This window comes from Rhincodon typus, chromosome 8, assembly GCF_021869965.1.
Source record: "Rhincodon typus isolate 14 chromosome 8, sRhiTyp1.1, whole genome shotgun sequence".
In the NCBI taxonomy this organism is placed as follows: domain Eukaryota; kingdom Metazoa; phylum Chordata; class Chondrichthyes; order Orectolobiformes; family Rhincodontidae; genus Rhincodon; species Rhincodon typus.
In genome coordinates, this window is record NC_063339.1 from 68824619 (window position 1) to 68840731 (window position 16113).

At 40.1% G+C, this 16113-nt stretch overlaps 1 protein-coding gene across 1 annotated transcript in view; it reads right to left on the bottom strand.

Annotated features, from left to right (window-relative positions):
* Positions 1 to 15622, bottom strand: part of LOC109914244 (deubiquitinase DESI2) — a 185921-nt gene extending 170299 nt beyond the window's left edge. Inside the window, exon 1 of the mRNA XM_048600451.1 lies at positions 15584 to 15622. Within this exon, the coding sequence (XP_048456408.1) occupies positions 15584 to 15622 (39 nt within the window). The remainder of the gene's footprint in view (positions 1 to 15583) is intronic.
* Positions 15623 to 16113: the final 491 nt, after the last annotated feature.

The following is a 16113-nucleotide window of genomic DNA, read 5'->3' on the forward strand; positions in this document are numbered from 1 at the left end:
GGGTATGCCAGTCCATTAGTGTGAAAAGTACTCATAAGAAGAGTCGTACCATGCACTGGAACAGCTGCAATCTCAGTTTATACTACAGTTCTCCAGCCCAGCTTCAAAAGACCTCTGTAGCCTCTGGGTAACAGATTTCCTCACTTCTCCCCATAATAAGACACTGTCAATCACTCATGAGAGAGTCAATGGACACTGGCATGTACAAGTGAGTTGGTAATAGACTGGCATAATGCTCACAATTTAAAACAATGTTGTAGACAACATACCCATATAGTCTTACTTCCATTTCACTTAAAACAACAGAATAAATGTGCAAATGTAAATACAAACTAAAATCCATGTAAGAGTAATCTGATTAGCAGTAATGATACAGAAAGGGAGGTTTCTAATTTATCAACCTCTTCACCTTCTCTGACAAGGTGACAAATTATGTGGATTATAGTAAATCCTATGTGATGCATTTCCAAAAGGCATCCATGTCAAAAGTCAGTAATTAAAGTAAAAGCTGTGCATATCACAAATAAAGCCCAAAGACTTGACGTGAAACAGGCTGAAGGTTAGGAAAAATTAAATGTTCATTTAGAGGAGTGACATCAGAGCGCAAAGGAATTTGAGTGTGCAGACTCGGATTTAGAAACTGAAGGCAAACTGGGGAAATTTGCAGATGATACTATATGAGGAATTCACATTGGATCATTTACAACCAGAAGACACAGGAAGCTTTGATGCCATCATAACCTCAGTTATAAAACAGCTTTCTAACACATTAGCCCACGAACATTACCTAATCGTCGATAAGTCTGAAGTGCCCCCACGGTGAACCTACAGGTGCCGGAGGAGGGACACCGCTGGGGAACAGATCTGGCTCAAAATTATGGTCAACATCAGTGCTGAAGTCGAAACAGCAGTGCTGATTCACCTTCTACAGTCTTTCCTTTGTGGAATCCTATCTCAGGCATCAGCATCATCATCTCTCTAATGCCCTGTCCAGGTGGCTACTTTTTATCTCTGAGTGCCTCATTGTTGAGCAGTGACAAGTAGCAAAGTGGAGCCTAATTCTACCTGCACTTTCCAGCAGAATATTAGAAACTCAAATGTCGTCTAGCTCTTTCCCCTCCTATCCCAGGGCACGGCAGTCACCTGCAATATCCACCCTGATAAGTTGCTGATGCCAATTAATTCAGCATGAAAGAATTAGTTAAATTTGTTTAATTTAAATTTACTTTAGGAAGCCCAAAATATAAAATTTACCTTTCCATTAAATATAGCATCATTATCACTATTGTTAATATGAAATAATCTGTATTCAAAGTTTATTACTAAATCTATTTATAAACGAAACAAAAATAATTAATGTTCCAGAAAAGGTCACAATGTTTCAGACTGAAGTCCTTTGTTGTATCTTATCATAAGCAGCCATGTATGTTTCAGGGGTAGGTGCTATAAGAATGTAAATCTATGTCAAGTTATGCATCAATCCACATTTACTGTCTGTCATGGCAGTTTTGTGGTTGTTTCATTAGACCTGCTTGAATCTTCGGAGTCTGAATCTTAGGTCAGTGGTACCTCTATGTTTTCTGGTAATTAAGAAAAGCTTGTTAAGTCTTAAGATGAGGCTTCAACCCCCACCTGAACATTGGGATCTTTGAACCCAAATCGACCTTTCCAATACTGTGCCAAAGAAAAAGTCAAGCCAACACAAAGTAGAAGAGGCTTTGAGTGGAGCATTATTTGTCTTGTATCTCCTGCAAATTAGCAAACGTTGGCATTTTGCAGGAACTACTAAAAATGTCTCATTAGCTTACAGCCCTTTTATTAGCTGAAAAAAATCACATTCAAACTATGTTAAGAAAAAAGTATTCAGTAGATAATGCAGGCAAATTATATGTAATTTGCAAGCTGAGTGCCTCAACTAAACCCACTTCTGGACTACATTTCAATTGGGACTAATTCTGAGGCAGCTTAATATAAACAGTCATCAAATTATTAAACATTTTACAGGTTCATAACTCATGATGTCCTCTAATTATTCTACCCTATTTTCCCTCCATTATCCTCTGCCATTCCACTGATTGACCCATTTTGCAGTAAAATGTTTAGTGAGCATGCACATTAAAAATGTTTCTAGGGTCGAAATATTATAGGGATCTGAATGATCTGAGCTATGGTGACAGTTGTCACAGAGTCACATGAGAAAGCTTACCTCAATGTCATCAACAACACACTGCACTTTTTATGTAAGGCAGTGAGGTAAGATTCTCGCTAGGCAACAGCGAGTTGCCAAGAAAGAGGGGTTATAGGTCATTAAACACCTTATTAACTGCACACCTCGTCTCATTAAAATGCAGTTTCACAAATTCACTGAACAAACTAGACATCAAGGATCCCTGAAATGGATGTCAGAGCAGGTATCTGGTTGTGAGGAGCTTCCACGTTGCTCAGAGCAAAAAAAAAGCATCTCAGGGCAAAGTCCATGAGCACAAGTCACACATACCCCTTGCCCACAGACATTGGTATCTTGATATTTGCCAGCCCTTCAAAATCCTCATGCCACTTCTCCAATTCACTTGTAGGATGCTTAGGAAGCGCAGAGTTGCATCTCAAGGCTGTTCACTTGCTCTGCGCTCTCTCACGAGCTGCATGCTCACAGCATCCATGCCTTGCCTTGCTGTGTGATGCCTGTTGGTCTGCTGATCCTTCAGCCATCAGGAGGCCATCAGTACTGCCACTTTTTTGTGCAGACACACAGACAGGCTGCCATCAATCTTGTCAGTAGAAGCCTGTTCAAGGAGGATGGGCATCCTGCCATATGGCACACCAAGACATCAATCGTACACCGGCAGGATGTGCCAGGTGCCCGCGTGGCAAACGCAATCCGTATTTAGTGAACTAAATGACTACGTTAGCACATGGGTGGAGGCTGGTCCTCATTCCATTCACATTCAGTATATCAGAGCCGTCGAGACACACATGCCCCCAGGGTCGTGCAACCGAAACTCCAAGACCAACGGGCTCCATTGTACAGAGGACTCCCTCTGCAGAACCCAGATCCTGCAACAAGACATAGTGGGAGGGCAAGAAAGAAGTAGACTGTCTGAGGGCAGATAGGTGCCATGAGTGAAATGTCATTGTAAATACGTTCACATGTCAGTAAATATATGCTCACTTTTCATCATCAACTGTGTAAGTGAGTGTCTGTATAGCCCCAAGCATTGAAGGTACAGAGTCCAGTCATCCTTAGGTTCTACGTGAGTTTTACATGAGGTTCTAGGCTGCAAGGTATGAACTAAGCAGCTCCTGCACCATGTGCTGTTCTGGGAACTTGGAAGGTGATTGCAACTTTGGCAACTGGGGTGAATCTTTACAGGCCACAAAACACCTTTGCACATCACAGCCATTAATGGGATAGGTTTGTAATGATGAGTAATACGATCAAGAGAGCATGGAGCAAGGATTTGGCCTGCGCACTGGAGGTTCATGTCTAAGGTTCACACATTGCTAGCAGGCACGGTTTCCTTGGACTGTCTAGGTGTCAGTGTAATGCTCTTAAAGGGCCTTTTATTATTTAAAATTGAAACCCCCAGTCTTATAGAATGAAACACTCCAGGTGTGGTGGCAGCCAGTTTCAGCTCCACTGTGTACTTGTTATTTACAGTACAATGGACTGGAACAGTAGTTGCTCCTGGAAGCAGCAAGAGTCAGGCTCAACCTCTTACTGCTGGTGAACCCTCAAACGTATACAATCCCTTTTTGGTAGCCCTCTACATTAATCCCATCGGGTTTGAGCTTCTCCAGGTCCTACTCCACACCCCAAACACTCACACACAATATATTGAGATTCTTCCTTGGCAAGTCTAAAACAGTATCCTGCCTCCAGTACCCACAATGAAGTTTCGAAGGGTTCCCTCCAAAGCACTGGTGTCCCTTTGACTTTTAGTGAATGGGACTGACCATAGAACCCTCCCTGAGTGACTTGGACAGCCCCAAAAGATGACAGACCAGACCCCGAACTGATATAAGTAAGTCTGTCCAGCTAACTTCCAAAACTGGCCGCATTGGACCCACTGGGCTGACCCATGCTCCAAAATGCAAAGGTACAGAGCCCCTGAAGATGACCTCCCCGGGTGACCGACTGATGTTAACGGCTCCATACGTACAGGCAGAAATCACTTTTCAAGTTCTACAAACTACAAAGGAAACAGGTTCAAGAGGTGCATATTTGTGGGATGGATGCATCATTATTTATTTATAGAAGACCTTTGCATTAGGCTTATTTCAAAAGCCGGCAGCTTAGTCACCTATTTTGTTGAGGCTTGATTAAGCATAAAATGCACCATTTCCTGTAGAACAAACCAAGAAAATAATGACAATTATTCCAGCCCCGTTCATCACGGGTTAAAAAAAGAAACAGCAAAATAATTGAGTTGTGGATTTTATGAACTTACCCTGGCTTGCTCTCGTATACCTGTGTTTTTTTTTCCCTCTGGCTGTGAATGATCAATATCGCTTAATCCAATTCGCCTAGATTGTGTGATTTGTATTGTTAGGAGAAAACTAAAGTGTATCCAGATAGACGTGAAGACGTACTTGAAGAGTAATTGGAATTTCTTAAGAATTTACCATTAATTGAATGAATATCCAAGCCAGTGCATGAATGGGAATAGCCTGTTTCAGACCCCTGGAGTAATCTGACACTTATCTCGAATATACAAACAATCTAATGCTTATGTGTACGTTGATGTCAGTGATATTAATGGGTGAGTTTTTAACATGTTCAATCGTGGCTCCTTTATTTATGACATGTTTATCCATAATTTTCAATATTATATACGTCCAGTTGACAGAAATGTGACACTCACAGAAATAGAAATCGGCCATTCAGTCCCTCTAGTCAATTCTGCCATTCAACTAGATAACAGCTGAGCGATTTGACACTATCCAGCTGGATTATAGAATATCTAACACACTCACCTAAAGAAAATTTCCAATCTCAGTTTTAATGTATAAATGGAACTAGCCTCAACAGCTTTTGGAGGAGAGTGTTCCAGATGTCTGTTCCAAATCTCATTAATTCATGTAAAAAATTGTTTCCTGACACCACCCCTGAATAAATGTACTTGACACATATGCACATTATATAGTCAGCCCCACTTAACAGAGGTATATCTCTTTTCAATTAATCCAATTCGCCTAGATTGTGTGATCTGTATTTTTAGGAGTAAACTAAAGTGTATCCAGATGGATGTGAAGACATACTTAAAGATTAATTGGGATTTCTTAGGAATCTACAATTAATTTCTGAAGAAGGGTCCAGACCCGAAAAGTTAGCTTTCCTGCTCCTCTGATGTTGCTTGGCCTGCTGTGTTCATCCAGCTCTACACCTTGTTATTTCAGGTTCTCCAGCATCGGCAGTTCCTACTATCTCTGAATCGATTATATCACTTTCCAGCCTGTTTCTTGTTATTTAACATGCTTTATATGTACGTTTTATTTATAGTGACATAATATTCATAAAATCATTTTCTTTTAACCATAATCACTTTTTAGTAAGACATGTCTTTTCTACTAACATCCACTTGTAACTAATAATGTAAAGCTGAAACTTTCCTAAATTGCAATTTAAGGTTGCACAGCAAATTAAATAGCCATAATCTTGGAGATTAACAGATTAATAAATAATGAAAATAGATAATAAAGTGTAGAGCTGGAGGAACACAATAGGCCAGGCAGCATCAGAGGAGCAGGAAAGCTGACGTTTCGAGTTGGGACCCAGGTCCACACTTTGTTATCTCTGACTCCAGCACCTGCAGTTTTTGCTATCTTTGTGTTTCACGTGTTTCCTACCCGACCTACATGGTCAACAAAGAAATTATCATTCATTAGCAAAACTGTGTGTTAATTCTCATCAGTCCCGCTTTCAAAATTTGATGTCGCATTTGATTCATGACTTACAGAGATGTTGACCTGTTACTGATTGTTTTTTGATCTAAGTAAAACCTACTTCTTTTGTTGTGTCCTAATACCAATGCATACCCTTAGCAGTGAGCTTCATACTCAAATGATAAATTAAGGAAGAACTTTGTAGATAGTTCATGAATCCAACAAATCCTTGCACTACTTCCACATCTGTTGGTCACTGCATCACTGCTGCTGCCCTCACCTTGTCAGAATCAAGACAATATCATTTTTCTGTCAGCATGTGATCTATGCATTTGACTTTAAGCATCTTCAATTGTATCTTTGTGTTTAGCTTCAGGTTAATTGGTAAACTCTCTCTAACAGTTACACTAAATTATGACTGTTATCTTCAATGGCTTCTTCTGTTGTCTCTCTATATCTATCACCACAGATCACCACAATACCTTCCTCTCTGGGAAGATAGTGAAGTATTCCATGCTGTTTGTTTTGTTAACTCTTCTTGAGAAATGAAAATATCAAGCCACATGCACAACCACCTGCAACCTCCAAATGGCATGCAAAATGTAGTAAGAAAGCTGCAGCTTTCATCGAGATTCACTTGCCAGTAACCATCCTAGGTATCAATGATAGTAAAGAACTTTGCTCTGTCAAATTATGATAACATTTCTTCTGTGGATTGTGAAATCTCTTCAAAGAATTATTTAAGATCCTTTGGATGGAACTCTCCCCAGTGACACTGAGTTGCTCTCGCACGCTCATCTGTGTTGAAACAATAGTCACCAGCAAGGCACCCAAGACCTATAAACCTTTTTGTAATCTTCTAGGATCTGTTAGCAGTCAATGGCTTAATCATCTGCAAAACACGACAAATCTCTTCTGGCACATGTAGTGTTCGGTCCAAGCACTAGACTTAATTCAGCTGTGGGGAGTGGATTTTGTTTAATGTCTACTACCTGGAAATCATTCCATCATATAACCTCAACTTTTGAGGGCTTCATTCTGTGAAGCTCATGGTGCACAAAGCACCCAGTGTCTGTATGAACCTTCACATTCATTTGATGCTGTCATTCTGCATTCACCATTCTAACAGCCATAAGGGATTATTATATTTAGAATTGACAGTGCCAACAGTTGCATGGGGTCAAGTGATTCATCAGAATCATCAGCAGATATCTCTCCAATAGTCATCTTTCTCGGCTTCCTTTTCCTTTTGTTAGCTAGACATCTGTGTGCAAAATTAGCAATTTCTTAGTTTAGTGAAATGCTTTCCCCATGCTGGAAATGTCTTTTGACAATATTCACATCCTGTCCTCTGGCCTTGATCTTTGTGTTAGCTCTTCTGCAAATATTTGTTTCTTTCTTCCAACATGTTATTTACATCCAGCCTGGAATTTCACTCAACATGGTGCCAAGCTTTCTCAGTTCTCCCATTAATATGCTCCAGCTGGTGATCCATAATCTCAGAGCTTCTGCACATGTAGGTAGCTTACTTAAGAGTAAATTTCTCTTCTCTCAGCAGTGTGCTCTCTTATGGCTAAGACCATCCTAGCGCTGATGAAGTATTCTTTTAGTTATTCAAACTCTCAGGATTCAACAAAATGTATCCAATATTGATCAATCATCTCCCTCTACAACAAGTTTTAATGCTGAATGCATATCTTCACAGGTAATATTAATATGGAATTCAAAGTCTATTTTATAATCCATCAAAATTTCTACTGTATGATTTTTCTGGTCCTCAGTGAGATCTAAGCTACAATGCAGCTGGGGGCACTCTGTTTTTGAAGCATGGTTGCTACCCTCACTTACTCAGACTTTTTATTTAATTCTGTATCTATTTCATAGTTTTGCCACAGGGAAGGCAAAAAAAAATCAATTCTGTCTCATAATACCTTTCAGTTCCACAGCAGCAGGGACTGCAAATTTACAGCTATTCTAACTCACCTCAAAGTTGCAACTGCAGATTTCCTTCTTCTTTGCTGGTTATTACAGTAGCTGGCTCTTTAAAAGCTCTGAAAATTCACTGAATCTTAGCCTCTCACCTCTGACATGTTTCACATGATGTCATTAATAGCTAACACAACCAAAGTGAAAGGAAGTTCAACAGAGGTGCAGGTCACGTGAATACAACAAGATTTAATTGTACATTGTACAAATTCAGTGCTGCAAGCAATTACTGAAGCAGAAGGATTCGACATGCACAATAAATATAATGCATTAAAATAATTCTTAAAAAGCCCCAGTACTTATTATATTGTAAGACAATCTAAGCATTTTGCTATCTCTATTGAGAAATATATCGTATTACATTTTTGTTTACATTCCGTTGGCTGTATGAATCCTCAATTAGAGAACATTGGCATTGAAAAGCAATGCAGATCATGTTCCTCTAATATCAACCAAAACTACCATGTGAGGGAAATTATGCTCAAATCACATTATAATTACAATTTTTTTCCTATTCATTTTGTGGGATGTGGGCGTCACTGTCTGGCCAGCATTTATTGCCCATCCCTACTTGCCCTTGAGAAGGCGGTGGTGAGCTGTCTTCTTGAACCGCTGCATTCCTGCTGCTGTGGGTTGATCTACAATGCTATTAGGGAGGGAATGCCAGGATTTTGACCCAGCGACAATGAAGGAACGGCGATATATTTCCAAGTCAGGATGATGAGTGACTTGGAGGGGAACTTGGAGGTGGTGGTGTTCCCATATATCTGCTGCCCTTGTCCTTCTAGATGGAAGTGGTTGTGGGTTTGGAAGGTGCTGTCTGAGGATCTTTGGTGAATTTCTGCAGTGCATCTTGTAGATAGTACACACTGCTGCTACTGAGCGTCGGTGGTGGAGGGAGTGGATGCTTGTGGATGTGGTGCCAATCAAGCGGGTTGCTTTGTCCTGGATGGTGTCAAGCTTCTTGAGTGTTGTTGGGGCTGCACCCATCCAGGCAAGTGGGGAGTATTCCTTCACACTGCTGACTTGTGCCTTGTAGATGGTGGACAGGCTTTGAGAAGTCAGGAGATGAGTTAGTCCCCGCAGTATTCCCAGCTTCTGGCCTGCTCTTGTAGCCACTTAGTTAATGTGGTGAGTCCAGTTGAGTTTCTGGTCAATGGTAACCCCCAGGATGTTGATAGTGGGGGGTTCAGTGATGGTAACACCATTGAATATCAAGGGGCAGTGGTTAGATTGTCTCTTATTGGTGATGGTTTTTGCCTGGCATTTGTGTGGTGCGAATGTCACTGCTTCAGTATCTGAGGAGTCACAAATGGTGCTGAACATTGTTCAATCATCGGCGAACATCCCCACCTCTGACCTTATGATGGAGGGAAGGTCATTGATGAAGCAGCTGAAGATGGTTGGCCCTAGGACACTACCCTGAGGAACTCCTGCAGCGATGTCCTGGGGCTGAGATGATTGACCTCCCAAAACCACAACCATCTTCCTATGTGTCAGGTATGACTCCAACCACTGGAGCGTTTGCCTCCTGATACCCATTGATTCCAGCTTTGCTAGGGCTCCCTAATGCCACACTCGGTCGAATGCAGCCTTGATATCAAGGGCTGTCACTCTCACCTCACCTCTGGAATTCAGCTCTTTTGTCCATGCTTGAACCCAGGCTCTAATGAGATCAGGAGCTGAGTGGCCCTGGCAGAACCCAAACTGGGTGTCACTGGATAACAGGATAATAACCCATCTTATCACTTAAAGAAAAGATTCAAAAATTATTCTAAAAGAACATATACATAATTTTACGACAATGAGTGTCCTGAGGAAATCCTGCCACTCAATTTACAAAATGATTGATACATAGCAACCAAAGGGATCTTCATCTTTTCATAAGGAGCAGATGGCACTTATCGCTGTTTGTACGCTCAGTATGGCTGTATATTTATTAATGAGAGGGAATGTGAAAGGTCTATGAAAATGCAGTTAGATACAAGATCTGCCATGATTTTATTGGCGGCAAAGACTGTACAAGGTATAGCTGCATAGAATAGCTTACACCTACTCCTATTTCTATGATGTTATCTATATTCATTTGCAGATCCCATTTGAGTTACTTGCATCATTCCCAATTAGTATCTGTTTTGACACGAAACAGAAGTGTTACCATCGAGCAACTGACAATGCCTCTTGACCATTTCTCCCTGCACAGTTTCTAAACTTGATGTGCAACAATCTCTTTGTACTTTGACATGATGAATGGCAAATCATAACCATGCCTGTATAAAATCTGTAGAAGCAGGCCATTTGGCCCACACTGACCCTCTGAAGAGCATTCCACCGAGACCCACTCCTTATTCCTTCCCTGTATTTCCCATGGCCAATCCACCTAGCCTGCACATCCCTGGATACTATGGGCAATTTAGCATGGCTAATCCACCTAACTTGCACATCTTTGGACTGCAGAAGGAAATTGGAGCACCCAAAGGAAACACACACAGACACAGGGAGAATGTGCAAACTCTGCACAGTCACCCAAGGATGGACTCTAACCCAGGTCCCTAGCATCGTGAGGCATCAGTGCTAACCATTGAACCACTATGCCACCTAAATGTTCTTAATGCATCAATTCATATGGTTTATCTTTAAGAAGAACAGAATGAAGTTCCATTATAAATTGAAAATGAGCTACCCTTGCATTGAATAGATACGGAACATCATTTACATCATTCTGACAGAGGCACTCCTGGTACCACAGATAATGTGAAGTAGCATTAAGAAATCAGAATTGGACAATAGGAAAAAGTGCTGGACAGATTCGTCACATGAAAAGCTATAACAGGCTATTCAGTGCAAGGGTAGCTCATTTACAATTTACAAGGGAACTTAATTCTGTTCTTCTTAAAGATAAACTATATGAATTGATGTACAAAGAATATATGAACCCCCTTTTACTGATTAAATGGTCTGTTCTAATTGCTCGGTCATAAGAGCTGTTGTTGGACTGAGAGTGCTGAGTGGTAAACAGAGTTATAAAGCAATTTGTGATTGGGGAATGCAAATGTAAGTGTCTTGTTTTTAGAGGAATATTGCCGTCCATGTCGATATGTTCACTAAAACATTATTTGCAGCAATATTTATCATTATGCTCTTTATAATATAATTTTATTCATATGCATTATACTACATACCCTGTTTGTAGAGTTAGAACAGTTCTATAGCAACATAATTTTCTATTTGTATGTAACGTGCAATTTATTTTTTTTACAGAGTTACATAACTTCAGCTTATATCTTTTTCCTTTATTCTTTTGTGGGATGTGGACATTGCTGACAGTGGTTGCCATCCCTAATTTCCCTTAAATCGAGAGGCATGCTGGGTCATTTCAGAGGGCAGTTAAGAGGCAATCAATTGCTGTGGGTCTGAGGCCACATGTAGATAAGACCAATGTAGGATGGGAAATTGACTTCCTTAAAGAACATTAATAAGCGAGATGGGTTCATACAACAATTGCTTAGGTATGAGTTGTCACAGAAGGATTTGAGCCCATCTTCGTAAAGCATTGATCTGAGCCCCTAGATTATGATTCCAGTGAAATTAATAATACAACACCTCTTTTTTACCATCTAACACACCTGCATATAAAAATGAGGCATAACACAGAGTTTTTTCAACACACAAACTATGGTCCCAATTCTTTATTTGCTTTTAAATATTTAATGTGTGAAAAACATGGGCATTTTGAATTAAAAAAAATCTAAACTTCCTTTCCCTTTAATTTATGAGCTCAGCAATTTTGATGTTTTATACCTGATTACTGTACAATCCCTGGATTTATTCAGAGCACAAATCAATATCACAATGAGCTTGATAGTATCAGAACAGACAGATCCATTCTCCACAGATATTTAACTCACTATTCAAGTACAACAGGCCCACAGGAGGGTATGGTTGTTTTAATGTCTTTGATGGTCAAAGTAATAAAAATGACTGAGATTTTACATAACTAAAAATTGAATTAGACATTCCACTTTGTATTGAGTCTATAATTTATAAAGGATCACTCTGAGGTGCAAAAGTAATTTACTGCTTTCTTTTCCACTGTGAACCATCTTTATAAATTCCTCTCACTTGCAATAGGTGTTAAGAAACTCATGACCCTCTTGTCCACAAATGCTTTATTCCACCTCATTGTTTCCATGAGACCCATCTCCAGCCCACTCCACCTGACCCACACTAAACTTCTTTCCTGGCCTCCATATTAGCTAATATTATTAAGAATTCCCTCTATTCTGGTTCTGTCTTCCTCCTGTCCAAATCAGTTGTCATGACAACTCCTAACATAAAATCTATCTTTGGTACTTCTGTCCTTATAAATTATAAACCCAAGTCAAACCTCCTTTTCCTGGCCCAAGCCTTCAATAATGTTGCCACCTTCCAAATCGATGCCTTTCTTTTCTGCAGTAAGCTCTGCAGCAGCAACCAAAAATCCCCCTCACAATTCCTTTGTGTATATCCGTGACTGCACAGAAAGGTTAAGGGGCTGTGAACATAAATAAATTACCCCTGGACTCAAAAAGAATTAGAGGGAATGTTAGTTTGTACTTTTTTAAACTTCAAGTTTAACGTCTTTAAACAAAACTAAATAAGCCTTGTCAAAATCACAAGATATATCCTATCTGAATATGGATGTATTAAACTAAGGCTCGTCAACCCCTCAACCTGAATGTTGCCTTTGACATTGTTGGCCTCCTCCAATGCCTCTCACTGAGTAGGATTATACTTGCCTGGTTCCATCCTTATCCACCTAATTCTGCTACAGAATCACATGCAATATCTTTTCTTCCCACCCCCACACCACTGTCTCTGCAGCTCACATGGATTTATACATGGTCTTTCACTATTACATTTCTACATGCTTTTTCACAACTGTATCATTCAAAATCATATTAGATTCTACATAAATGCTGAAGGCGTCCACTTCTAGCTCACCATCATCTCTCTTGATCCCTTCACTCTTATTTGTTCTTCAGCATCCTGTCTTGAATGGGTAAGAATTTCCTCCAAACAAATAAAGGGGAGACCACAGTATTGTCTTAGGACACTGTCACAAACCCTCTTGCCACCTCACCATCTCCCTAACTGGCAATTAACTGAGGTTAAATCTGATTGTTCACAATGTTGTTATACCTCAGTTCAGCTTTTGACCACCATCCCTCTGAACACAAAAACCACCTGTTGCCTCCAGACATCATTGCCTGATTCTACATCTGCCTCAGCTAATCTGTTCCTGAGGTGCTCATCCATGCCTTTGTCACATCCAGACTTGAGAATTTCAATACCCCACTCTCTATAAGCTTTAGCCAATCCAAACTCTGCTGCTATATCCTAACTTGCTTCAATTCTATTTACTCTTGCCTTTATGTTCACTGATCTACAATGGCTGTTAGTTGAACAACACATTGTTTTGGAAGTTGAGGTTATGTTTGACGTCATGTTAAGGTTGTTAAGGACGTTAGTGTAGCCTCTTCTGGAGTACTGTGTACAGCTCTGGTCGCCTTGTTATAGGAAGGATATTATTAAACTGGACAAGGTTCAGATGAGATTTACCAGGATGTCACCAGTAATGGAGGATTTGAGTTATAAGGAGAGACTGGATAGGCTTGTTCTTTTCTCACTGGAGCATAGGAGGTTGAGGTGTGACTTTATAGAAGTTTATAAAATCATGAGAAGCATAGATAAAGTGAATGGTAAGTGTCTTTTCCATGGGGTGAGGGATTTCAAGACTGGGGGGCATATTTTAAGGTGAGAGGAGGAAGATTTAAAAAGGACATGAGGGGCAAAGGTTTTACACAGAGAGTGGTTCATGGGTGGAATGAACTTCCAGTGGGAGCGGTGGATGTGGGTACAGTTACAATGTTTAAAAGACATTTGGATAAGTACATGAATAAGAAATGCTTCAAGGGGTATGGGTCAAGCACAGACACGTGGGACTAGTTTAGTTTGGAAACATGGTTGTCATGAACTGGTTGGACTGAAAGGTCTGTTCTGTGATGTATGACTCTATGATTCTCTAAGTTCTTTTCCTTGTTTTCAAATCTCTATCAACTTATACCTCCATATCTCTCTAATCTCTTCCAAACCTCCAATATCTCTGTGCTCCTCTAATTTTGACTTGTTGAGCATCCCAATTTTAATTACACCATCACTGACAGTCATGCCTTCAGGCTGCTGAGTCCCAGAATTCTAAAATTGTCTCCCAACACATCTCTATGACATTTTTTCTTCCTTTAAGATGCTCCCTAAAAGCGTATCTCTTTTTCTAACATCTCCTTACAGAGCTCAATTTTAAATTTTTTTGATAAAGTTCCTACAAAGTGTCTTGGGACATTTTATTGTATTCAAGGTGTTTTTGGGCTTTAACCAATAGGTGTTCCAAAGCTGAAGTGAATACTTAGAAAGGTTCCTGTAGATTTTGAACTGAAATCAAGCTTCTGGCATGTCTGTGTACAGGGTATACCCTCTTTTATTTATGTGTTTACAAACCCTAACTCTATAGCTTCAAAGCAGCAAATGGAGATATTTAATTTAATTTTGAATGAATGTTTACACAGTGTCTGCTGTGCGATGGAAGTCTGTTACAAGTCAGAAAGAGAAACCTGAAAGATTAAGTATGACACTTCAGCCTTAAGGTGTTTTAATATTTTTGGTCACTGGCCAAAGTTGTTACTCTTAATAATTAATATAAACACATTAATTATTGTTATCTGCCATGTTCAGGTTTAGATGCTCACAGTGTCACAGTGCACAAGACAGTACCAATAACTGCTTTGACCAGAAACCAGTCAAATGACTGGACTTGTGCACTTGAGATTAATTTCCCTGTGTGTTACGAGAAAATATCACACTATTGTATATCATCAAGAAAAGAAATTACGAGTTGTTGCAAGTTAGCAATCACACTGAGAAGTCTTATAGTAAGACAAGTTTATCACTTAAATCCCTAATCAAGATTGCATCCTTGAGACTACAGTTGGATGGCTAGTTTCAAATTGAAACTTTTTACAAGCATTTTTTTTCCTCCCTCCAACTTTTCGAGTTAAGGTCACGGCGCAACTCCATAGGCAGTCTCTGCCAACACTTGCTCCAAAACCAACCACTAGTGCCTCAGAAATGCTAAGGGTGATTCTCTGTCGTTATGAGGAAGTCACACAATTATTTGTTATTGGAATTACCAATACACAGTATACATTGTTAAAGGATTTGTCATTTGCATTCCGCACAATTTGACAATGTTCAAGCACAAAAAGGTTAGAACATCTATTACTGCTAGATTTAAAGTAGCAGAAGAGTTTCATAACTGTAGTTCCCTGTGCATTAATGTCACAAAGTAATGCCATTAACAGTTTTATTTCACCAAATGTAACCATATGACATACAGGAGTAATTACTGCAAAATAAATTTACAAGACATGTCGTTACATTTCAACTTTAAAGAAAGAAGTATTCGTCCAACATAAGAAAAGTGCTACATATAACTCTCCGATCCAATACAAATGCACATCATCCCACCTGCTAAAAACCAGCTTTATTCCTCCTGCTACAGCGATGGAGCTATTTAACAACCTCTGGGGAGGAGCAAAGCCAACATTGACTCTTGGGTATACCGAACACCAAATTGACTTTATTTTTAATCGATCAAAAGGTTACTGTTTAAACTTACCATATCGTAAACATTGAGAATCACTGGTTCATTTGCCATCGCTCGTTACAGAGATCACACAGTTCCAATAATCCTTAAATCAGTTACCGGCCACAGTCCACTCTCACTGACCCGGGCTACTGTTGCACTCGGGATCAAACATGCGGGGCAATTTTTGTTTTACACTGAGATCGGAAATCCGTGCAGTCTCCGAAAATACACAGCGGAGATTGGTTTCCCTCTACTCGGGGCAATGTGATCGAGAGAGGGTGGCGGCAGCTCATCCATAAGTAGTTCCCCTCTCTGCAAATCCAGCCTGCAGGCTAGAAAACCATGTAATTTGCATGCATTTTGAACAGAAGAAGGGGGAGAGAGCAAAAAGAAAATGCATCAGTAAGAAATCATTGCCTCAGATGCTTCAGACCCATTGGAGGATGCTGTATGTCAACCGGCCTTCTCCACGCGTTGCAGGAGAGACGGGGCGAGTTGAAGCGCGCGTTACTTTTGCCTCTCCGGGCTCGGCACAGTTAATGGCAGCAGGGAGCAGCGCT